Consider the following 26455-nt stretch of genomic DNA (forward strand, 5'->3'; position numbering starts at 1 on the left):
TCCATGGACTGTATAGTCCATGGGGTCACAAAGAGTCAGAAATGACTGAGCGACTTTCACTTAGGTTGATCGGGTAGATGTTGTTTTCACAACTCAGTGCTTCTCCTTGTTTCTCTTCATTCTAAGGCAGTCCTGGTATTCAGATGCATCTCTGCTTTTCCTCCAGACACAGGATTCTCTGAGGATTTATGCCATTAGGAATAATCTCTTACCATCAAGCCTAGTTGTGCAGAGTGCCATGATTTTCATTGGGCAGACCAATGTTCTGTAGAATACAGGACTTTCTCCCTTCTGTAGAAGGCAGACCCATGGGCCTCTGTGAGCAGCCAGCAGGTCCCAGGTGTCTCCACTGGGTGCCAATGGATTGCTGTGCCTGCATGCATGTATGCCAAGCCCCTTCAGTCGTGTCTGACTCTGTGACCCTACCGGCTGTAGCCCTCCAGGCTCATCTGTGCAGGGGACTCTCCAGGCAAGAGTATTAGAGTGGGTTGCCATGCCTGCCTCCAGGGGATCTTCCTGACCGAGGGGTCAAACCAGTGTCTCTTAGGTCTCCTGCATTGGCAGGCAGGTTCTTTACCATTAGCGCCACATGAGAGTCTTTGTAATAATATTTGGTGGCTAAGAGATCTTGAGTTGTTTTGTAATCAGCTGTGGGGTGTGATTTTTAGCAGAGACTTACAGATCACCTTTAAACATTTTGTCCCAGGTGCAGGCATTTTTTTCTGAAGAGTGAGATTTATGTGGAACGAGGTGAAGGTATGAACAAACAGACATACACACAACAAAACTACAGAAGCCAGTGGTCAGATACTGGGTATTGAAGTCCTTCCTCTATCATTATGATGGCGTGATCATTGACTTCTTTTTTTTTTAGTTAAAAAGATTTTTTATTTTTTGGCTGTTCCGGGTCTTCGTTGTTGCACATGGGCTTTGTCCAGTCATGACAAGTCAGGGCTGCTCTCTAGTTGTGATATGAGGACTCCACTGCGGTGGCTTTTCTTGGTGCAGTCTGTGGGCTCTAGAGCACGAACTTCAGCAGTTGTGGCACACGGCATGCAGAATCTTCCCAGACTAGGAATCGAACCCCTGCCTCCTGCATTGACAGGTGGATCCTTAAACATGGAACCACCAGGAAAGTCTGTAATTACAGACGTCTTGAAGACAACTGGTCTTATGTCTCCCTGACCCCACATGATACTGGTAGATGCTTTGTAGATATGAGAGATACTGTGTTACCTTCCTGCTTAACATCCTTCAGTGACTCCCGAGGGTCTCCATGGTACTCCAGGAGGTACATCTTCTTGGTTTGGTTCCTCCAGGTCCCTTATAATCAAGCCTGGCCTTACCTCTTGCCACTGTCCCATTTAAATTCCACATGGCAACCACTTGCAACAAACTGCAATGCTTGAGTGCAACAAACTGCAACAGACTGCCCCGACTCGCTGTGTGTGAATGCTTGTTCCTGCTTTTCTTAACTGGCTGGATTCTTCTTTCTCCTTCCACACCCTGTTCAGGATCTCTTTCTTAGAAATAACTTCCCTGACTATTCTCTCATCTCCTTATACCCCAAACCCTATCTCCCACTGGGTGTTGTTTCTCTCACTTGATCTGCCTTACCATCCTGCCACGGTCCGTGACCTTCTGGATTGTCAGTCAGCGGTTTGCTTTTGTGTGCCCACCTCAAGACTGTTGTCTTAGAAAACAGGGGCTGTGCCTTGCTTATGTTCATTTCCAGAGCCTAGTACAGTGCTTGGGATATAGGAAGTGCATGATCTTTGTTGGTGGAATTAATCAATGAATGACAGTTCTGATTCCATCTCTTCCTCTCCACTGGCACCAGCCTCTCTGGCTTGTGTCTCTACAGGGTTACTGGGGGCAGAGATCCCACAGAGCAAATGGGGAAGGCCTGCACTGTGGTGGGTCTTACCCAAATGACTTATCATGTAGGTGGTTATGTCCCTACTGCTTCCCATTTTAATTGGCTTGAGAAATTATTCTTTGGGATGTAAAAATACTATGTAGCATGCCCATGAGAAATTAGGTAGAGTTATGAAGACTCAAACTTCATAACTTCATTAGAGGTTGTAGGATCCATCTGTCTTTTTTTGCAGGTGAGAAACCAGGCCCAGAGGTGTAAAGATTTGTCAAGCTCTTATGATTAATTAATAACTGAAGCGGACACCTGTGGCTGTTGCCTTCTTCAGTCCTTCTGGGGAATCAGCCCCTTCCACTCTGTCCTCGTAACTCGGGTAGTGCTAACTTTACTCCCAAATCCACAGTAAGCAAATGAGCTGAGCCTCACCAGATAGAGCATCAGGACATGTGTTCCCAGGAGGCTAATCAAAACTAACGAGATTTGATTTCAGGACATTGGAATAGAGAAGTTCATGGTCTTCGCTGGGCTTGCTGGGAGGGTAGGACTGTAGGCAGAGAGCCAAGGACAGCAGTGCCAAGATGTGGAGCAAGTGAGTCTGTCTTTAATGACATCTTGGAGACCCTGATATAACTGTATCTGACCCCTGACCCTGGTAGGAACTCATTCATCTCTGGACTTTTTTTTTTTGGTTTGTTTTTTGCTTAAGTTGAATGCTGTCACTTTCAACTAATTAGTTATCCTAACTGATGTCATGTTAGAACTAGAACCAGACCCTTTAACTCTCAAATGCAGTGCTCTTTCCACTAAACCATCATGGGCATTCCTTGGATAAATCCAATGTCACTCATTATCACGTAACAGAATGCAGAACTGGGAGAGAATGGAGGCAGGAGTAGGGCTATGCGTGCTTCCAGTGAGGGACTCTGGGGCCAGTGGGAGGTGTGAGGTCCCTGGAGTCACAGGAGGGACCAGAACTGGAGTGAGCAAGAGAGTCCATTCAGACCAAATCTTGCCTGCTTCCCTGTTTTGACCCTGGTGGTGTAATGAATGAGGGCTGGCGGGGCAGGGACGGGAGGCTTCCTGTGACTTGGGGGCAGATTCAGCTGGACTTTCCTTCTGATTAAAGAAGACACCTTTTAGTCTGGACCTGGGAGAGCTGCTGGGGTGTGGACTAGGAAAGCAATGACAGAAGTCAAGACATCACTGTTTTATTCTTAACATCTCATGAGTCATCTAAGGTGTGGGAAAATGTTATTCTGCATGACAAGCACAACCATGATAAACAGACATTCTAATATATACCCAGGGCTACTGATGTGACTGTGCTGGGCCGTGTCCATTGATGGGGATCCACTGTGATGTGCTAATGAAACTGCTTCAGGCCTTGGGGATAATTTGGTTCCTAGTCTCTGAGGTCAGATCTTCATCACAATGCCCAGGAAGCATGAACTGAAACTGAGGTCTGGTCCCTAGTGGGAATCCCATGCTGCCCACACACCATGATGGGACTTTTAGAGGCCAGCTTCATCCATCCCACTTACATAACTCTCATCTCTGCCTTCATCTAAAGTTCCAGAAGAAGCTAAACTAAATTATGGTGCTAGAAATCAAGGTGATAGTTACACTGGGGGTGGGGTGAGGAGTGACTTGGAGAAGGCAAGAGAAGGGTTCCTAGAGGGTGAGGTTCTTAAACTCTGTGTTGGTTATGGAAATGTTCAGTTTGTGAAAATCTATAGAGCTATATATTCTTATGAGTGGTATTCTTTTCTGTATGTGTGTTACATTTTAATAAAATCATCACGTTATGTTAAATGCTGTCATTGTAGGCCATCATTTGCTGCTGGGAGGTCTTAGAATCAAAATGAGCTGGGACCACTGAAATTATGTGATAATACTATTCTGTTATAAGATGGGCATACAGATGATCCAGGATATGTTCATATTATTTTTGAAATATATAACCACTAAAATAAAAACATAAATTAAAAAACTATAGTAGTGTGCTCACCATCCTCTAAGGGTCTAGGACACTGGTTGGGAAGAACTGAAATATGATGATACCTCAGGGTCATAGTGTTAATGAATCTCGAGTTCATGCACATCTCTCCACTGCCATTGCCAGCCTTCTAGTTCAAGCTGCCAGCAGCTCTTCCATGGCCATAACCTCCCACTCTTGCCTGATGCATAATCCATTGCCCACACAGTGGAGGATTATGGATTCAAAACATCGCTCAAATTACTCCCCAACCTGCAGCCCTCCAAAAACATCCTAATACAGCTCGTCTCTGAGTCCAGGGCCCTTTCCACAGCCCACCGCACCCAGCGCTGACTGGCCCCTACGCCTCTCTGACCATCCTTCCTCCGCTCTTCCTGTGGGTCACCGATTTCCAGCCCCAGTGGCCTCTTTTCATTATTCCAACACCTCATACTTGTCTTCACTTTAAACTCTTACATAGCACTTCTGCATGAAATAGGGGTCTCCCAGAACTTTGCATTGCGGGCTCCCCCTCAGCCTTTAAGTGTTCAAAGGTCACCCCCACCCCTGTCGTAGCCTCTCTCTTTATCACATTACCTTATTTTCTTCTTAGTACCCACGGCTATTTTGCCTATGCAATTGTTTATCAGAACGTAGGGGCAAGGATTTGCCTGCCTTCTTCATCATGTATGTCAGTCAGAGTCCCAGTAAGCAGCAGACTCGAAAGAGTTTAACTGAAGGGAATTGAACAAACAGACCCTGTTCAGGGTGAAGGAAACCCACGAGGTATGATGGGGGCCCCAGAAAGTGTCATCCCCACTGCTTGGCACGAAGGGGCAGGAGGTGGGAGCTGTCCCCCAAAAGCTGAGAGCTGTGTTAAGGAAGAAGAGCCACCTACCACCCCCATGTTGAGACAGGGAGGAAGTGGAAAGCAGGATAAATTGTCCAACTTCTTTCTCCTCCCACCCTCAGAACTCCTGCCAGTGTTTCCAGCTGGAAGCCAGAGGGCACAGGAGCCTGGGTGATGCAGTGCATGGTCAGGACCTCAGGCTCCTGGGGCACAGCACAGAGCAGCAAGGAGTGTGGAGTGGAATTGGATGAGAACGGACCAACAATAGCCATAGCCAGCCCAGTGCTGGCACGTTGCGCGTGCTCAACCCTTGTTGAATGAGTGAGTGAGTGGACGAACAAAGAAAAAAGAAGAGAAAGAGATAGCAAAAGAATTTGCTTTAACAATTTTCCACTATGGGCCGGGCATCCTATATAAATGATCTTATCTAACCTACACGGAAATCCTCTGAGATGTATTATTGTTCCTGCATGCAGGTAAAGAACCTGCGACCTCAGAGATTAACTTCAGTCATTTACAGAGCCAGGGTCCCAATTCAGGCCCTAGGTTCTTTCCACTGCATCACATTAAACATACCTTGCATGTTTCGATATCTTCATCAATATGGACTGATGCATCCCACCAAACTTTGCATCCCACCCCCTGCTTAGAATGCCCTTTGGTCTCCTGAAATCCTGGTAAGCCTCTGGTTCAACTCCCACTCTGCTCCTCTTCACAGCCTGCCTGGGTCACCACAGCCAGAGGTCAGCTTTCTCTCCTCTGAGTATTATAGCAACTGTTATAAATTGTCCATTTCCATTGCCAAATTTCTTTATGATGTCATTATTACAGAGCATCTCATCTCCTTGATTATTTTGAAAGCTATTAGAAGCAGGAAGAAAGTTTTTTTTGTTTTATGTCATTATTTTGCATCTACAGTACTTGGTAGTTAACCAATAAATATTTGTTGGTTTGTCTGTTATATGAGACTTGTATTACATGAGTCATTTCCAGTGTTTTTTATTCTTTAAGAAAAATTCATTTAAATGATGTGTTTTGATATATGCTATATAAACAACTTGTGTCCTTTTCTCATTTATTATTGGATATTAAGTATTTTTCTATTGCATTCTTTGTAAGCAACGTTTTTAATGGTGATCTAATAGTCAATCCTATGGATATATCAAAATACACTTTTTTATTGCTTGACATTTAGGCGTATGGCTTTCCCACACTCCCTTCACTTCTACCCCATCAATGGTGTTATAAACATTTTTGGAGTTGCATTTCTCCCATTGGAATCACTTCTGTAAGAGCCCATTTTTAGGGAATGTTTGATTAAGACTGATTAAACACTATGGTTTTTAATTCATACCAAGTGAATTTAGCTTTGAGATTCTGTCCATCTTGGGGGGACAGACTTTAAGGGAAGAGTCAAAATAATATCTCCTACTGTATGCAGATGTGTATACCTTTGGAGCCAATTCATCCTCCATCCATCCATCCAGTCCACACTATCTAGGAGCCTTGGTGAAGTTGGCTGACACCTTGAGAATTTGGTGGTCTTTTCTGAAGATACAACATTTCATCAGGTTCAAAGCATCCCTGTTGTTTGGTGACCAAGAAGCTGAGCACAAATGTCATAACAGCTGTTCCACCTTCCAGCCAAGACCATATAGATTTCATTTATTATGATATTGATCACCTGCCTGGATATTATGGCAGCTTTTGAGGCACCAAACTGAAATGGCAACTGTCATTAATATCTAACATGCCAAGCTGTCCTCTTTAGCATCAGAAAAATCCCTAATTGTATTTCTGAAATTGCCTCAAGCATAGGAGGGGATGGGGTTGGGGAACTTACATAGACTATCAATTACAGGCCAGAAATTTGTATGGAATATTTTACAAGCAGAACGTATTGACTGTTGTTGTTGTTTAGTTGCTAAGTCAGGTCTGACTCTTTCCAGGGTGCTCTGATTAAATGTGAAATCTGGAGCCAGATTACCGAGGCCCAGTCTCACATTCCTGCTGCACGTCATCATGGCTGTGTGACCAGAGCAAATTGCTCAACTTCTCTTTTCCTTACTTTCCTTTTCTGTAAAGTGGAAGTGGCAGTTACATCTCCCCGTAAGGTTGTTGTAAGGCCTGGTTACATATGAGTATTTGATTGGTAAAGCAAGCAAAATGAATGATGCCTTGCCCATATTAAGTGCTATGTGAGTGTTTGCTATTATTACTGATCTTATTTTAAACACATTTAATTCAGTACTCACAGAAACTGTCAGAGGTACTTCAAGGGTTGAAAACAGTGTCTGTGGGCTGAATTTGGCTTCCAGATGTCTTTTGTTTGGCATGCACATATTTCTTTAAGCCAACATTTAAAAAATCTGGACTCCTGGCCCTTCTTGAAAAATCCTCCTCTGGCAGCCACCAGTGGAAGCTGAGTGTGCCCGACTTCCTTATTTATTTTTATTTATTTATTTGGCTGTACTGGGGTCTTAGTTGTGACACATGGGTTCCTCAGTCTTCAATGAGACATGTGGGATCTTTTGTTGTGGCATGCAAACTCTTAGCTGTGGCAAGTGGGATCTAGTTCCCTGACCAGGGATCGAACTTGGACCCCCTGCATTGGGAGCATGGAGTCTTAGCCACTTAGCCACAAGGGACGTCCCAATGGTTGACTTCTTCAGATGATGAGTGCCCCTTGGCAATGTGCCATAATGCAGAGGAGATGATTTCACGGTGAGTGATAGAAATCCAACTAATAACTTCAAGTATTTATTACCTCAGTTAAGGTAGGGAAGCTCCAGGTTTCATACAGTGGCACAAAAATGTTGTCAAGGGCTACTGCCCCCTGCCACTGATGTTTTCCACCTTTTTCCTCTGACATCTTCAGCAAGTCTGCTGTGATGTTCCTCTCATTTCTATCAATGCCTCCAAATGGTGCTCATGTCACATGAAGACACACACATGTCCAGAAGAAGAAAGCTTGTCTTCCCACTGGTCTCTCCCCATTGTTGTAAAAGTAAAACTTAAAAAAAGAAAAGTCCCTAACTGACTTCCCCTGAATTCACCAGTGACCAAGACTGGCTCGTATACCAGTATCCTAGCTGCAAGGGAGCCTAGGAAAGCATGTCTCACACTTCTTGCTGCTCTAAGTAGGAAGGCAGGATCTGCCTACAGGAAAGAAGAGGCAAGTTTATTTTTTATTTTATTTTCAAACTTTAAACTTTTTATTTTGTATTGGGGTATAGCTGAGTATGTTGTAGTAGTTTCGGGTGAACAGCAAAGGGACTCAACCAAACATATACATGTATCCATTCTTTCCCAAACCCCTCTCCCATCCAGGCTGGCACATAAAATTGTGCAGAGTTCCATGTAAGAAGCAAGTTTAATGAATAGGCCCTCATGATTACCAGGTACATCTCACTTAATAATCACTCAGTGCTTACACCTAGCTCCCTCTACTTAGTTACTTACCTGTCAGCAACTGACTTTGTGATTCTTGGGGAAGACAGTGTTTCCCCCATTTTACAGATGAACTAAAGCTCATAGAGAATATATGATTTACCCAAAGTGGTACAAGTAATAAATGTTTAGCAGAATGCCTAAGTATTCAACAAGTGATATTTACTAATTGTTTCATGGGAAGTTTGAGACATAATTGATTTAGGCAGATTTAAAAATTCAATTTGAGTTATTTAGAAAGGAGTCCCACATAACCTCAGATGACTTTGCTGTTTAGAGTTTGAAATACAGTTGGGATATTAACTCCTGGCTGGATAATCAACAGTAACAAGCAGTATTTATGGTGTCTCCAGGTGCACATATAAGAAGACATTTAAGGTACTAGACAGGGATATGGGCACAAATCTCTAGGTACTCATTACCCAAAAACTCTGGAGGGCTTTGTTTTATAAAAAACAGTGTAGGGCTTGTGGATGTTGCAGGCATCAGAAATTGTTGGAGAATCTTGACAGGACTTACAAAGCTGTGCTATCAACTAAGTGGGGGCAAAGCTTTAACAGAAACTGAGTATGTAAAGTTGGCTTTGATTCCATATGAAAGATAGAACCTGAACCAAGCTCCAGTAAGAATTGCTGGAAAGGATCTCGTTGGCTGAGGAGTCATAGTGGCTGATGCTTCTTATTGTTCTTTTCATCTATACCTTATGATCTGCTTTTAGTACAGGCAGGTTGGAGCCTAGCCCTTCACTAATCCCCTGAGATAATCTTTTTAAGACTCTCAGCAACAAGGAAGGTCCCACTTTTCCCCCCACCTGTGATGTCTCTTTCAGATCCCTTCACTGATCAGCTTGCTCTTACTGGCTATTTCCCATGCTGAGTCACTCACCGATAATCTGGCTGTCTTCCGGGGAAGCCAAATGATTTTAAACCTTTTCCATGACTCATGTATTCTTACCAGTTCTCTTATTTATTTTTTGTTGATGTCTCTCTCTCACACACACATGCAGAATAGGATGCTAAAAAAAAAAAAAGAGTTTCCATTACTCAGTCACAGAAAACCAAATCTCTGCTTTGTCAGTGTGTCTTCACTTATATTTTAGTTTTTTGTTTATGTGGTTGAAATAAAACTTTGATTGTTTAATCTTTAACCAAGTCCCAAGTTTAACTAAGAGTGTCAAATTCAGGATTCAGCACTGTGAAGCTTTCTTGATGGGAAAGAATGCCATATCATTACGATTTGGTCCATGGGTGATCAGTTGCTTTGCTGTCTTCAACTGCACCGACATCAAACCCTGTATCTGAAATCACTCAATAATGAAACTAACAGAGTCAGTGGTGCAATCTTATTTTACTATTTTTAAAAAGCCCCCAAAATATAGGGTGCTGTGTATGAGAAGTCCTGATGAAAGGAACAGTAGAAATGAGAGGATGCAGAATGGATGCCACAGTGAATACTTAGTCCAGCTCTTAAACTGTTCTAAGACTTGGCTGTTTCCTGTTTGAGATCATTGCTTAGGTCTTCCTAGATGGTCCCAAGTGGCTCAGTGGTAAAGAATCTGCCTCAGGGCTGAAGATGCAAGTTCAATCCCTGAGTTGGGAAGATCCCCTGGAGAAGGAAACAGCAACCCACTCCAGTATTCTTGCCTGGAAAACCCCATGGGCAGAGGAGCCTGGTGAGCTACAGTGCATGGGGTCGCAGAGTTGGACATGATTGAGCATAGAGCATAAGGAGTATTTAAAATGAGGCTCTTTTTGTTAATTCCACAGCTGCCATTTTGTCTGAACAATGTGCTCCCTGAAGGCTTCTGAAGGAATGCTAATCTCTGTTGAATGCAAACATACCTTTACTGGCTTTGCTAAATCTTGCTATTCCTAGAGGACTATTTATCTATGTGTTGCCTGTTTAGATTTGCCTATTCTGGGTGTTTCATGCACATGGAGTTATGCAATATCCAGTTCTGTAGCTCTTTGTGCCTGGCTTTTCCCTCTTGGAGTGTTTTCAATATTCATCCAGGTTATGTGGTTTAGTCGCTAAGTTGTGTCTGATTCTTGTGACTCCATGGACTGTAGCCCACCAGGTTCCTCTGTCCATAGGATTTTCAGGCAAGAATACTGGAGTGGGTTGCCATTTCCTTCTCCATGGGATCTTCCTAACCCAGGGATTGAACCCAGGTCTCCTACACTGCAGGCAGATTCTTTACTGACTGAGCTACCAGGGAAGCCCATGTTATAGGATATATTAATACTTCATTCCTTTTTACTATTGAATAATATTCCATTGTGTGAATATACTACATTTTATTTATCTGGCCATCAGTTGATGGACATTTGGGTTGTTTCTACTTTTTGGCTGTTGTGAATAATGCTGCTATGAACATTCATGTACATCTTTTCATGTGGACATACACATGCTCATTTCTCTTGAATATTAGGAGTAGAATGCCTGAGTCAGATGGTAACTATGTTCAGTGTTTAACATTTTAGGAACTTGTAGAATTTTTCCAAAGCAGCTGCATCATTTTACATTCTTACCAGTGAACTATCCTATCAGTTTCAAATTCTCCACATCCTCACCCACACTTATTATTATCTGCTTTTCTAATAATAGCTGTCTTGGTGGATTTGAAGTGCTATCTCATTGTAGTTTTGATATATGTTTCCTTGATGGCTGATCAAGTTGAACATCTTTTTATGTGTTTTTTGACCATTTATATATCTTCTTTGGAGAAATGCCTATTCATATTCTTGGCTTATTTTGTAATTGCTGTTTTTTGTGTTTTTATTATTGAGTTGTAAAAGTTTTTCATATATTTCAAATAGAATTCCTTTTTCAAATATATGAGTTGCAAGTATTTTTTCCCATTCTCTGAGTTGTCTTTCCACTTTCTTGATAGTGTCCTATGAAATAATAGTTGTAAATTTTGATGAAATTCAGTTTATCTGTTTTTACTTTTGTTGTTGTGTTTGTGGATTCCCTGGTGGCCCCAAATGGTAAAAGATAGTAAAGAGTCTGCCTGCAATGTGGGAGACCCATGTTTGATACCTGGGTTGGGAAGACCCCCTGGAGAAGGAAATGGCAACTCACTCCAGTATTCTTGCCTGGAAAATCCATGGACAGAGGAGCCTGGCAGGCTGCAGTCCATGGGGTCACTGTGTTTTTTGGTGTCATATCTAAGAAATCATTGCTTAATCTATGATCATGAAGATTTCCACCTACATTTTATTCTAAAGGTTTTGTAGTTTTGGCTTTTACATTTAAGAGATTTTTGATCCATTTCAGTTAATTTTTGTAAGTGATATAAAATAGAAGTCTTACTTCATTCATGTGGACATCTAGTTGTTCCCAGTACCATTTGTTGAAGAAATTATTCTTTCCATTCAATCATTTGGGCACTTGTTGAAAATCAGTTGACTATAAATGTGAGGATTTATTTCTAACTCTCAATTCTGTTGATCTGTATGTCTGTCTTGTGCCAATACCACACTGTCATGCTTACTGTAGCTTTGTACTAAATTTTATAATTGGGAAGTGTGAGTTATTCTTCTATTTCAAGATTGTTTTGGCTATTCTGGATCTCTTGAATTTTCATATGAATTTTAAGATCAACTTGTTAGTTTCTACAAAGAAGCCAACTAGGGTTTTGACAGATTGTGTTGAATCTGTGGACTTATTGATAGAGTATTGCCATCCTAACAATATTAAGTCTCTTGGTCAGCAAACATGGCATGTCTTTCCATTTATTTAGATCTTCTTTAATTTCTTTCAGTAGTATTTTGTAATTTTCAGTGTATACACTTTGTGCTTCTTTTCTCAAATTTATTAATAAAAGTGAAATTGTTTTCTTAACTTCATCTTCAGAGTGCCTATTGCAAGTGTATAGAAACACAGTTGACTTTTATATATTGATCTTATCTCTTACAAGCTTGCCTAACTCATTTTTTTAGTTCTAATAGTGTTTTATTTATTTATTTATTTTTTGGTTAGTGGTTTCCTTCTTCCTTTTTCTATATACAAGATCATGTCATCTGTAAATAAAGGCAGTTTTACTTCCTTTCCCATCTTAGTTCCTTTTATTTGCCTAATTCACTATAATATGGTGTTGAATACAAGTGGTGAAAGTGAATATCCTTATCTTGTTCTTAGTCTTAGGGAGAAAGCATTCAGTCTTTCATCATTAAGTATGATGTTACCTGTGAGTTTTTCATAGATGACTTTTCTCAGATTAAGAAAACTTCTTTCTATTCCTAGTTTGTGGAGTTTTTATTTTTTTGATTAGTGAAGAAGCTTTGGATTTTGTCAAATGCTTTCATGCATTTTTGCACCTGTGCTCATAAGGAATATTGGTCTGTAGTTTTCTTCTTTTGTAACTTCCTTTTTAAAAAAAAAATCTCAAACTTCAGTTTTATTTTTCAAACACTCGAGGACCTAGAAATCAACATAGTTATTAACTTCTGAGATTCTTATGTTAGGAAAAGAGTTCTGCGCTACCACACTGATTCTGTTCAATACTTCAAATCCCGTAAAATGCTGTTTTAGTATTCCTTAAAGCAATTGTATTTGTGTAATGCTTGCACAGGAAAACAAATTGTATGATGGCATTTGAAGAATGAAAAAGCAAAATGAAATTGTCACAACCATTTCTGTGTTCGCTCTACATGCCTTTTCCTTTTATTAACAGAGTCTATAAAAATAGCAAGGAGAGATATAGGAAAGTTTATTATAGACACAGAATCTTTTATAGGAACTTGGAATTTAGCAGATGTTTTAAGTCAAAATTATATAACAGAAGCATTTGCAAAGTTTTCTGGTTTTAGTTTCATGGTCGAACTGGCCTCATAGAATGAATTGGGAAGTTTTCCTCCTCTTCCTATTTTTTGGAAAGAGTTGTGGAGAATTGGTGTCATTTCGTCTTTAAATATCTGTAGAATTCACCAGTGATGCAATCTGTGCCTGAGGTTTTTCTATGGATAGTTTTAAAATTACTATTTGTTTTAAAACATAGCTTTTATTATTATTCAGGTGTGGTGAGGCCATTTGATCAGGAGATGATTGCCATTGAAAAGAGTTTTTTACTCATAGTTCTCAAGTTCCCACGCACATAGGGAAATAACAGGGTCAAACAGGAGACAAAAGCAACTAGGGCAAAACACTGGCAACAACTCTTTCATTTTTTTTTTTTCTTTGAAAGGCAGTGTTAGCAGGTTTAGGGTTAGCTGTTCTGAATTTCAGCAGGCTTTGTGCTCTTATTGTCAAGTATACTATGCTTCTATATGTTGAATGCCCAGCAATACAATTCTGTACATATTGCTTTATACAATTGCTTTTCAAATAGGGGAAGAAATATGCATTCATCCTTTCATGTAATTACTGATATAATTACCTCTCCCAGTGCTCTTTGCTTTTTGTGTGGGATCAAAGTATTCTCAATGGTCACTTGCTTTCAGCTTGAAGAATTTTCTCTAGTGGTTCTTATAAGATTAGCCTATATATATATATATTTTTTTTCTTTGTTTTTATTAAATCTTTCTTGTTCTTCACTTAATAATATACCATGTCATTTCCTGGCAATTCTTCTTCAAAAATACAGCTTATACCTACATAATGTTTTGTGGTTAACAAATATCTTTTATCCTAAGGAGTTATTTTCAACCTTTCATTATTACAAATGATGCTATTATAAACATCTTTGCATATGCATCCTTTAGGAAACACATTTTATTTTTAAAGTAGGTAATTAATCTGAGAGTATTTATATCTAAAACCATTCAGCCTCCCTTCAGAGGTGTTCTCCCTGCCCATCTCCATCTCCTCAAATGTAATCATTCCTATAAGCTTGGTATGTACTTGCGTTTTCGTGTACTTGCCTATGGATTGAAAGAGAGAAGAAAGGAAGGAGAGAAGGAGGGAGGGAGAGGGAAAAAGAAAGGGAAAAAGAGGGATTTTTTTGTTTGTTTTGTTGCTAGTTTAGTTTTGCATCGGTGGGGTCATCCTGTATGTCCTGATTTTCACCTTGTTTTCTTTAACGGCATGTCTAGGAGACCTTTCCACATATAATTTGAACTCATTCTTTGTTTAACTGCCACGTAGAATTCCAGAGCCATTTAACAAACATTTATTGAGTTTCCTACTGTGTAGTAGAGTCTGGGGATTCTGAGAGACTATATCCTCACAAGCTTTACTGTCACAGTATGGATGTACTAAATTTAATATTCCCATTTTGATGAATGTGTAGATTTTCCCCCGAAGACAGATGCTTAGGAGCAGAGTTACTGAGTCAAAATATATGAAAATTTAAAAGTATCTTGACATGTACTATAAAACTACTTTCCAGGAAGGGAGACCAGTTTATATTCCCAAGAGGAGTGCTAGCCTGCTAATTTGGTAGATGGAAAATTTCAGTCTAAATATGCATTTTTATATTACTACTGAGGTTGAATATTTTTCCATATTTATTAGCCAATTACATTTTCTTTCTGGGTTGTTAAAAAGTTTTTTTTTCCCCCCCAGCTTTTAATAAGGTCTATTTTTATGTTTTCTTTTTTATTTACATAAATGTTTAATACCTAGTAGGTATGTTTCTTTTGTAGTTTTTGTTGTGAACATTCTTTCCTATTTGCTTTTTGTATCTAATTTTTTAAATGACTCCTTGATGAAGAGAAAGATTTTATTTTTTTAAAGTTTCACTTTAATGGAGTCAAAGCATCCATTTTTTCCTTTCTTTTTTTTCCCCATTGCATTTATGCTTGCAAAGTGCTTCCCAAAATCAAGATAAGATAGAGAATCATATATTTGTTTAGCTATTGGTTTCATTTTTAACATCAAATTTTAAAAAATCTGTGTGAAAAAAATTACAACTTTAAATTTATTATATTTTTCCCTAAATTGTTCTCATACAAATTATTCAGTGACTCCTCCTATGCTCATTGTATCTGATACCACAGAATTCTGTGTCCATACATCCATGCATGACCCTTTTCTTTCTTTTTATGTTCATGAAACAAACATTTATTTTTTTATAGCTGATTAACAATGTTTTAATAATTTCAGGCAGACAGCAAAGGGACGCAGACTTACATATATATGTATCCATTCTCCCCCCAGTTGCCCTCCCATCCAGGATGCCACACACATTGAACAGAGTTCCATGTGCTATAAGTAGATCCCCATCAGTTATCCATCTTGAATATAGCAGTGTATACATAGAGTGGCTGAACTGAACTGATACATAGCAAGACCCTTTTCTTTGTTTATTCTTGTTATTTTCATCATTGATCCCACTCCTGTTTTGTATGTAACATAGAGCCCACCTATTAAAATGTGCTTTATATAGGTCCTTGAATAATGTGTGTGCTTAGTCGCTCAGTAGTGTCCAACTCTGCAAGCCCATGGACTGTAGCCCACCAGGCTCCTCTGTCCCTGGGATTCTCCAGGCAAGAATGCTGGAGTGGGTTGCCATTCCCTTCTCCAGAGGATCTTCCTGACCCAGGGATTGAACCTGGGTCTCCTGCATTGCAAGCAGATTCTTTATCGTACGAGCTGCAGGGAAATTCCTTGAATAATGTGTACATCCTTATAAAATATGAATCGGTTGTTGCATGTGCTTAAAATGTACATTCAGTGTAAAATCCCATGGATCATTCTGTGTTTTACTGTATCAGTTTCATTAGACTTGCAGCTATTTTGTTCATCTTTTCAAATAATCTATAGTTTATTTATTCATGTTCTCTATTTTATTTCTGTCCCTACCATTATTATTTCTTCCTTATGTTTCACCAGGCTTAATTTTTTTTCCAGTTCCACAAATCAAGAGTTCAGCTCATTTTCTTTCCTTTTCCTGCCCCATGAATGCAAGCCTGGTCATTCACCACCTTGCTAGGACCCAACACCCTTCAGATATCATGAAGAGTCATTTTGTTAAATTGCCCCTTCTGCCAGTTCTATTGAGATTCTGGTTAGGATGGGGGATTTTAGGTATTTGATTGGAGTTGCATTAACATGAATTTGGACAGAATTAGGCATTTTACAATAGTTAAGACTCTCTTATTGAAGGAATGTGCTAAGTGTGTTAGTTTCCCAGGCTGCTGTAACAAAATACCACAAATGGAGTGGCTTAAAATAAGGGAAATTTATTCTCTTGCAATTCTGGAGGCTAGAAATCCAAAATCAAGGTGTTGGCAGGGCCATGCTCTCTCTGAAGTCTCTAGAGGAGAATCCTTTATTGCATTTTCTAGTTTCTGGTGGTTGTCTGTGATTCTTGATGTTCCTTGGCTTGTAGCTGCATCATTCCATGGTCTGCCTCCATCATCACAAGGCCATCTTCATTTTGTGTATGTCTGTGTACAAATTTCCTTCTTATAAGGATACCAGTCACTGGATTAGGACCCGTAATGATCTGATTTTAGCCAAGACCCTATTTCCAAATATTGACAGGTTTCTGGGAGACATTATATGGGGTGGTTTTTCAACCCAGTACAGTAAGGCCCTTTCTTTTTATGTCTTTGTGACCATTTTAAAGGGAATATGTACATAGTTTTTCAAACCATCACATTTTTGAACTGGTAATTACTATTAAAGGAATGCATTTTGGATAGTGGAAGTGGGAAGACTCCACCAGATTCCTACTAAGCTCTCTTGTTAGTAGAAATGAGATTTCCATCAGTAGAATCAGAAGGAGATTGTTAATAAAAACTGGACCATTACTTCTACCCTTCCTAGGACTTGTTCTTTTGTCGTTTTCTGTTAGTTGATAACTATGTGTTTTTGATCAGATAAATTCCCTTTTAACTTGGCAACAGAAGAGACTTTCTGGGCTGATCAGAAAGGACAAGTAAATTAATTTTAGTATGAGCTAATCAGCAGTTTGGCAGTAGGTGGGGCCGACCCAGGCATATGGAATGGATACTTCAGGTGATGAAGGGGGCAACAGTGGGAGGAGGAATTCTGGGAGAAAGAGTTGTTTCCCTCTCAAGTTCTGTAGCCATTCATTCAGTGTCTAGGCAGAGAGAGTAACTGGATACCAAGAGTAGTGGGGAAAACATATGTTTGACTCTGACATTTAGCAATTGACCTCTGGGTGAGCATCTTATTGTCATTGAACCTTAGTGTTCTCATCTGAAAAATGGGGCGATAATACCTCAGAATGTTCTTATTAAAAGTTTATAAGATCAGGATTTCCCTGGCAGTCCAGTGGTTAAGACTTCACCTTCCAACACAGGGGGTGAGGGTTCAATTCCTGGTTGGAGAGATCAGATCCCACATGCCTGGGGGTCAAAAAACCAAAACATAAAACAGTAGCAATGTTGTAACAAATTCAGTAAAGACTTTAAAAATGGTCCACATCCAAAAATCTTTTTTAAAATAGAAATGTATGAGCTAATATAGAGAGAATTCCAAGCACAGTGTCTAGTCCATGGCAGGTGTTTTAAAAATGTTGCTTCCTTTCTCCAAACACTCCTCGATCATTTCCCTTTCCATTGGAATGTTAAAAACAAAAGGCAAGGGAACGACTGCTACAATTTTCATGGAATGTGAATATCTCAATATTTCATTCACAATTCTTTTTCTCTTTATTATCCCAGCTATGTTTCTTTCAGTTATTGCAAGTCAGGACACAATTGGCAATTAAATTGTTGCATGGGTATCTGAAATGCAAGGAAAACCAATGAAGGAAAACATGCCTTGCTCTTTCATTCCTGTTCTTCTGCACTTTAACCCAAGCCTTTTTAGTTTCCCAAACTGTGTCATTTTGTCAAATATCTGAATCCTAGAATATAAGCAGGTGGTGGGTAGAGGTAGTCCCCTTTGTATAGAAAAATTTACAGCTTCCGTTCCAAGAGTTACATGGCACATTTGCAGTATTTTTTCGTCTTATTCTTTCACTCCATTTTTACACTTTTGCAAAACAAGTGCTGTTGTTAGGTCTCCTAAGTACCCTTGTGAACATTGGAAATAGTTCTGTTGTCAAAATCTTTGCAGCTGGCTCCCGGCTAGTGTTTTGTAATCCATTCTGAAAATCTGAATAGTCCCTAGTTTTTCACATCGGTTGTGTTTGCCATCTTAGAGATAATTCTGAGTAATGATATGACTTTAGGAGGCGTTAGGAATTCAGATTCCTAAGGCTGATAGAAACTAATTCTTTTCTGTTTGGTGTTACAACTTTCCTCAAAGGCATTATTATTTATTCCACTTCTAAGCATGGATTTGTCCTTGAAATCTGTGTGATTTATCCTTGATATGTGTGAGTGTTTTCTAAGTTTTCTTTTCTTTTTTTATTTCTATGTGAATGATTTGTATAGAGCTTCAGACTTATGAGTGGGTACCAGGCTTTTCAATTTCATGGACCACTGAGAGAGAAAACAAAAAAGGTAAGGACTAAAATCACGTTGCCAACATTTTATTTTGCCAGGAGTATATATTTGAAAAAAAATTCCACTATTTTCTATCATTGTCACTTCATAAAAGGACATCTTAACATCAAAACAAGTTAAGGAAGTAATCTTGCAATAAATGACAGTCTTTCAAGTGGAATGTAATTTTTTTTTAAAAAGTGCTACATTGTCCTTTTTGCCTGGGTCCAGTCGAAATCTCTATAAAGACGTATGAGAACTGCTGCCTTCAGAGCACAATCTGTGTCCTCTTAACAGTTGTCTTTTTGTGCTTTGTTACCTTCATTTTGCCAAGGTTGTTCCTACCGGGCATTTCCCCCTCGTGCTCCAGAAGCAGTCAAAGCCCTTTCCCTCTGGCCCTGGCTTCACTGCGATTCAGGAAGACCTTGATCGTCAGTTCTGTGAGGCTGGATGTCATAGGAGCCAGTAGTGAGAAAGCCCAGCAGAGGCGGCAGCTGTTAGTGCTGAGGAAGCAGAGCAGCTGTTCGCTATCGTTCCAGAGCTGTCTCATCATTTGTTGTGCACAAAGGTGGCTTTACAATTCTCCATGCTCGTCCTTCTCCCCCAGCCTCGGAGGACCCGATGCCTTTCATCTTGGTGCCGAGACTCAAGGTCTTGGCCATTTGTCTTCCTTTCCTTCAGGGTTTTCAATAGACTTTTTGTGTCATAGACTGGAGTGGTTCAATGTCAAATACAAAACACAGGCCTCTGGAGAACAAGGATCCCTGTCCTTTTGGCTTTGATCAGATTTTCTTTCTGAATTCCAAGTACAGCCTCTGCCCATCTGGGAAGAAGAATATGAAGAGTCTGGTGTGGCTGGATTTTCGTCTCTGCACCCTCCATTTCAGTCCCATCCACCTTTCTTCCTGAGAAAGGCTTGTGGCTTTGTGCTGTCATTTGCTCTTCCTCCAGAGGGCAAGTAATCTGATAAAACCACTCACAGGAAGGGACTAGAAGCATAATTTCCCTGCTGCCAGATGTTCTTACACACTATGAAGTTGAAAAAAGAACTCAGTTTTGGAGTTGAAATAGTTAATTCCAGCCCTGGCTGTAGTTGCTGTGATGGGCTTGAACAATTGATACAGTTTCTGGGAGATTCTGTTTCTTCCTCAACAAAAGGAGGCTGATAATTATATCTATCTCACAGGCTTCTTGTTGTGTTCAGTCACCAAGTCGTGGCCAGCTCTTTGCGACCCCATGGGCTGCAGCACGTCAGGCTTCCCTGTCCTTCACTCTCTCCTGGAGTTTGCTCAAGCTCATGTCACAGGCTTGATGTCAAAATTAAATGTGAATGCGAGCAGTCAAAATGCTTTATAATCTGAAAAGTGTTTTAATGATTTGCTAGTCTTTTCCTTGGGTTTGCAAATAGTAGAAACCTGCTTGAGCTAGCTTGAGTAAGGATACTGGGTTTGACCGAGTCTTAAGTAAGGCAACATTGAGGTGCTGTGGGAAGAAGCCATGTGGTTCTTTCCCCACATACGGCAGATCCTTCTAGGGTTCAGCAATATCTGGTTCTGATCTTCTTCATAGACACTCAGTGAAGCTGTATTTCCTAGCCCTACTTGCCTCTAGGTAGAACCATATGACTGAGTTCTGCCAGTAGACTGTGGGAAGAAATGATGTATGCCTCTTCTAGTCCTGGATACAAAATGTCCCGTGTGCTGGGATGGGGTGGGATGATGCCCAGGGGATCTTGAAATCAGAATACTGTAGAGACATGAGATGATATGAAAGGATTCTGGGTCCCTGAGTCACCACTTGGAGAGAGCTGCATGGGGGAGCCGCCCAACCATTAGTATTGGACTTTGTGTGTGCAAGAGATAAACTTGTATTGTGTGAGGTCACTGAGATTTGGGATCGTTTCTTACAGTAGTTGGTCTACCCTAATACACCATATCTTGAGTCTGTATCCCCTTGCCGCTGGTATCATTTATCTTCCTTGCCGCACACCAGCTTTCTCTGCCTTGTTATTCATCATGGTGAATAATGGCTACCATCAAAAGCAGCTAAATTGACCCCTCTTCCATTCAAGAGAACAGCTTGATTGCAGCTAAAAACACTTATTTCATCATATTTCAAATTCCTTCAAGAGAATTGAGTTAAGTCCAGCTGGTATTGGATGCTGATCCTGGTCCAATCCATATTTGACATCTATAAGGATGAGGAGGAGGGGCAATTTTCAGAAAAACAGTGCTTAGCAGCCAGATCCAAACATATTTACCTAAGTGCTCTATACTTGCTGTTAACATTTTAAGAAGAGGAACATGGGAAGGATGCAGACAGTTTCCTTCTGATACACCCCTGAAAGAATGAGTCTCTAAGGAAGGCTTGGCTTTTCAATCATCAGGTAATGGTTTACTTTACGCTGGGTAGTGTTTCCCAGTTGCCCGCAAGCTGTATTGGTTCAATGTAACAATATTGCCTATATGCAGGGTGGTGAGGTGCTGGTTAGCAGCTCTATCTTCTGGCTCATGGGCCACCCCAGGCCTGATGACCACACTCGTACCTGCAGTAGGTGGGAGGTGGAGGTCACTGTCTGGTGCATGGGTGCTTCAAGTGGAATTAAGCAAAGTTCATAAAGTGACCTTGGGATGGTGTTGTAAAAGGTGACAGATAAGAATAGGAGTTTGATTCCTTCCAAAGCACAGAATGAATATCACAAACAAAAGGTAGCCACAGAAATGTCTGCTTTTCCATGTAAATAATTTCCCCCATCAATGTCACCTCCCACCACCTAAAAGTTGAGGTTCTGGTGAACAAGGCCCTTGGTGAACGGCTCTCTCAGCCTGATGCCCCAGTGGGTCCTCACACACTCCATCCCTCAGCTTCCAACCAGACTGGACCATGAGCATTTCCCCCCAAAAGGGCCATGTTTTCTGAAGCTTCAATTTTCAGTGTATGCTTTCTTCTTTTCCTAAAATATCCCCCTTCCCTTCCCTGCAAAGAATCCTGCCTAGTGTCAGGACTCAACTCTAGCACACCTTCCAGGACTAGCAACCCATAGTTAAGGTTAAGCCATTTCTTTTTCCTGCTCCATTGTAATATCTAAACATGCTTTGTTTTTTTGAACATTTTTTTCTCTCTCTCTAACTGCAAAGATAAAAAAAAATGTTAATACTACCAACTTTGGAAAGTGCAAATAAACACAAAAAAGAAGATAAAAATCTGCCATTATCCCACCCTCCAGGGGAAATATATGTGCAGTGCACATGCACACACACACACACGTACACACACGTACATACACTTTCCAAAAAATTTTTGTTTTTGTGTTTGCTTTTTCCTCTTAACAAATATATCATGAAGAATTACCTATATGTTTATAATATAATTTTTTAATGAATAAATAATAACCTGTGGTACCCCATAGTTTATTTGATGAAACTTATTGTTGGATGTTTATGATTGTTTCAGATATTTCACTGTAGTAGATAATCCTGGGATAAATAACCTTGGATGTAAATCCTTGCATACCTCTCTGGTTATTTCCTTAGGGTAAAAACCTAAAAAGAGAGTTATTGGGTCAAGGAGTGTGCAAACAAGATCTAAAGGCAAGATTGTAAAGAGAATGACTGTCTTGGGAGCCTTTTTCAGAAGAGGAAACCATTCCCAGGAACGCTTCTCCCCAGATTATTACTCTCTTTGTTTCAGGGACAGAATTGCATACCGTATATATGCAGAAACCAGGTACTGGCAAGGGTAGCAAGACTACGTTTGGCTTAGACCACCCAGATGTATCCTATCACATCCAGTACTTCGAAAAATGGTCTTTTGTTATTAAGAAAGATTTAAGAGTAACTTTTATTTCACATATTACACACATATTGATATCCTTTCAAAGGTGACTGTATTTTACTTTCTGAACCTTACAGAGCGCAAGGTTTTGTCTGCCATAAAATCAGCTCCAGATAGAGGCTTGTCAGATGAATGAATGCCTACATATATATGCCTTTACACAGTTTGGTGTGTATCTTATAATTCTGATTAAGAACAGGCGGGAGAGTCATTCACCATACAATTGACCTCTAGAGACTGGATAGTTGAGGGATACAGACTCAAGGCAGCCTGGGAACAGAATAGGAGATTTTCCCAGGACATAGCAGGCAACCTCAGCTTACTTTTCTATTAGTTTAATGTATTTTCCATTGGCTAGCTTTTTTTTTTTTTTTGATTGCCAGGTATCTTTCTATTTTACATCCATTTAAAAACAAACAGATAAATATTAACTATTAAATGGCAATTAAAACTTTAACCACAATGAAGACATCCGTAAGAAAATTTACCAAGAATCTCTGACCACTGGCTAATTTTTAAATCAGTTTTACACTAACTATTACAATGCCATCCTTATTTAAACTTAAAGATCACTGATAAGCTATGGAGAAAAATATCCATCACCTGGAGAAATAAAACAACCCAGGTATTAGTTACAGAATTGTTCACCTGTGAATGAGTCCTAGTATAATTACTATGAGAATGAATTTGCAGTTGGAAGTTGTCATGGTCTCTTAAGTCTAAAGTTATAGAACTCTGGGGAGTAATAGAAAGAAATATCAGTCTTGCTGAAGAATTAATATGGTAAGTCATCAATTTGAGTCCTGAAGTTAATGGGAAACGAATAAGTGTTTGTGTGTAGGGGGTATTTCTATAAGCTTCTTTTGACAGTGGAAGGGTTGGACATTTGTCTTCTAAACCCAGGACCTTGAATAAGAAAAGTGCCCAGTTTTTAAATTTCATAACTAAAAATAAAAAAGTGTTTTTAAAATTTGGGGAGAGAAGTTAAGAACTGCCTTCTATGGAGCCTTAGGTAAATGAACAGGGCTTCCTTTTTTATGTGGTTGATGATGTCCATCAGCATGGTCATATATCAGCATCATCTCCAAAATGATGAATAATTACGCATCTTTTGGTCCATCGATAACCAACTACTTGGTTATGTTAACATAACCAAACTTCATGTGAAAATAATAATTTATATTTGTAATTATTGATAGTGCTATTAAATTGGTTTTTATAGTAATTTATCTAAATCGAACAGTTTATATTTCTGGTCTGCTTTAAAAAAACCGTAGAGAATGAATGCATCAAATCACTTTCTTAGTTTTACTGGGATTTTTCAATAATTAAACATTGAAATGGCTTTTGCATGAAGGAGATGTGGACTGTTCATGGCTGTGTAATTGACTATGAAATTCAATAATCCTCTAGCGTCCAAACATGAGACCAATCAATGACAAGCTGATGAGAATTAATGAAGTGAATTATGAAGTGTTAATTTTACAACTCATTGGCACTCAGTTGTGTGAAAAGATCATATAAATGTGCTGGTAAGAAAAACGCCCATGTGATTCTGCCACCATTGTCCTCTCCCTGTCTCACTCAGACACAAATCTGAGCATAGCTAGTAATCCTCAGAACCCAGGTTCACTTTCCAGTTATGTCCAGAGGTGGAGGATGAAGTTTGGACTGATGTTACGGACTGAACGTTTGTGTGTCCCTCCTTCTCTACCCCTGCTCCCCAATTCACATATTGAAGCCCTAACCTTCAAAGTCAAGGAGTTAGAGAAGGGGCCTTTGAGTTAGGTTAGCTCATGAAGGTGGATTTTCATGATGGGATCAGTGGCCTTATAAGAAGAGAGAGACAACAGAGCTGTCTGTCATGTGAAGACACAATGAAAAGGTGGCCGGGAGAAGAGTGCCCACCAGGAATCAAATTGGCCAGCACCTTGATTTTGGACTTCCTGGCTTCCAGAACTGTGAGAAATAAATGTCGTGGGTTTAAGTCACCCAAGCTATGGTATTTTGTTATGGCAGTCTGGGCTAAGACAGACTGAGATTTAGGCTTATGAGGATTTGATAAACAAATTGGACTTCTCAGATGTTTTGTTCCATGATTATACCTTTCTTTGTATTAATTTCATTCCTTTTTATTAACAACTTTATCACACTTCAGCATTTATAAAGTATGCAATTTGACTTTATTACTTTACTGTGCAAATATTTATTAAAAATATACTAATGTAGCCACTCTGGCCTTCAGCTTTGAATAAGATATTAAGGTGACTAAGCATAAGTGAAAAAGTTGGCTTAAAGCTCAACATTCAGAAAACTAAGATCATAGCATCTGGTCCCATCACTTCATGGGAAATAGATGGGGAAACAGTGGAAGCAATGTCAGATTTTTTGGGGGGCTCTAAAATCACTGCAGATGGTGATTGCAGCCATGAATTAAAAGATGCTTACTCCTTGGTAGGAAAGTTATGACCAACCTAGATAGCATATTAAAAAGCAGAGACATTACTTTGCCGACAAAGGTCCATCTAGACAAGGCTATGGTTTTTCCAGTGGTCATGTATGGATGTGAGAGTTGGATTGTGAAGAAAGCTGAGTGCCAAAAAATTGATGCTTTTGAACTGTGGTGCTGGAGAAGACACTTGAGAGTCCCTTGGACTGCAAAGAGATCCAACCAGTCCATCCTAAAGGAGATCAGTCCTGGATGTTCATTGGAAGGACTGATGCTGAAGCTGAAACTCCAATACTTTGGCCACCTCATGCGAAGAGCTGACTCATTGTAAAAGACCCTGATGCTGAGAGGGATTGGGGGCAGGAGGAGAAGGGGATGACAGAGGATGAGTTGGCTGGGTGGAATCACCAACTCGATGGACATGAGTTTGAGTAAATTCCAGGAGTTGGTGATGGACAGGGAGGCCTGGCGTGCATGATTCATGGGGTCGTAAAGAGTCGGACACGACTGAGCAAGTAAACTGAACTGAACTGAAGCATAAGTACCTGCAATTGAGAATCTAACAGTTTATATAAAAGGATAACTGAGTTATAAAAGCATAACTAACAATAGAGGACTGAGCTAGATCTGTGGGAACCCAGGGAGTGAGACTTCCAGAGGATTCCAAGAAGGCTTACAAGAGGGGTGACTTTTGAGTTTTACTAAATAATAAAAATGCATGTGAAAATTAACACTCTAAATTATGAAACATATTAAATATACATAAAACACATAAAATACTATTACAAACATCGGTATATCCATTACTCAAATGAAATACAAGTAAGTTTTCTTATAGATAGCTCCTCTTCACTGTTCTTTTTTAATTTTTAGAAATAAAATGCAATAGTTACAGATTAAGTTCTATCCTTTATCCCTTTATTTTTTTCTTATCTAGAAGTAATACTATCTGCAATTGATGAGTGTCATTATACATATCTTGGAATGCTTACTACATAGGTGAGTATGTATACATAGAACAGTTATATGTATGTTTTAAATGCACTTCATAATGTTCTTCTAAAATTTGCCATCTTGATATTAGCACATTTTTGAGATTTAGTCACATGTGGATAAGTTATTCTTCTACTTTTTCGGGGAGTGCTATGAATCAGTAATATAATAAACTGTCTTATAAAAATCTCATATGCATTTGAAAGAGTATTCTTCAGTTGCTTGGAAATGGAGCTTTTAAACACCATTTTAAAGAAATGCTCAGACTACATTTTAATCATTTCAAGAAAGTGTTGTTCTAACTCACGGAATTACTTCATCACTTAAACACAAACTGCGATACGAATCTTGCTGGTAACAAAATAACACCATCATTATTTATGGAGACTTCCTATATGATAGGCACTGTTAACATGTGGTACATATGAATTACTTCTTTCATCATTTACAGCTTCACCTGTTCTTTTTTTTTAATTTCAACTTTATGTAACCAAAAGCTTTAATTTTAATAAGGTCCAACTTAACCCATTTTTTATGGATCATACTTTTTAAAAATTATCACTGTAGCATAAAATTTACTACCTTAAGCATTTTTAAGTATACAGTACAGTAGTGTTAATTATAAGCATATTGTTGTGCAACAGATGTCTAGAGCTTTTTCATCTTGCAAAACTAAAACTCT

General features: G+C 39.5%; 1 protein-coding gene across 5 annotated transcripts in view; it reads left to right on the top strand.

The window, feature by feature from the left end:
* Nucleotides 1-20445, top strand: part of SOCS2 (suppressor of cytokine signaling 2) — a 65571-nt gene extending 45126 nt beyond the window's left edge. For all 5 annotated transcript variants that reach the window (XM_070454323.1, XM_070454321.1, XM_070454322.1 and 2 more), the window contains 2 exons: nt 18447-18515; nt 18832-20445. In XM_070454323.1, the coding sequence (XP_070310424.1) occupies nt 18447-18515; nt 18832-18966 (204 nt within the window). In that variant the 3' untranslated portion in view covers nt 18967-20445. The remainder of the gene's footprint in view (nt 1-18446; nt 18516-18831) is intronic.
* Nucleotides 20446-26455: the final 6010 nt, after the last annotated feature.

Source organism: Odocoileus virginianus, chromosome 24, assembly GCF_023699985.2.
Source record: "Odocoileus virginianus isolate 20LAN1187 ecotype Illinois chromosome 24, Ovbor_1.2, whole genome shotgun sequence".
In the NCBI taxonomy this organism is placed as follows: domain Eukaryota; kingdom Metazoa; phylum Chordata; class Mammalia; order Artiodactyla; family Cervidae; genus Odocoileus; species Odocoileus virginianus.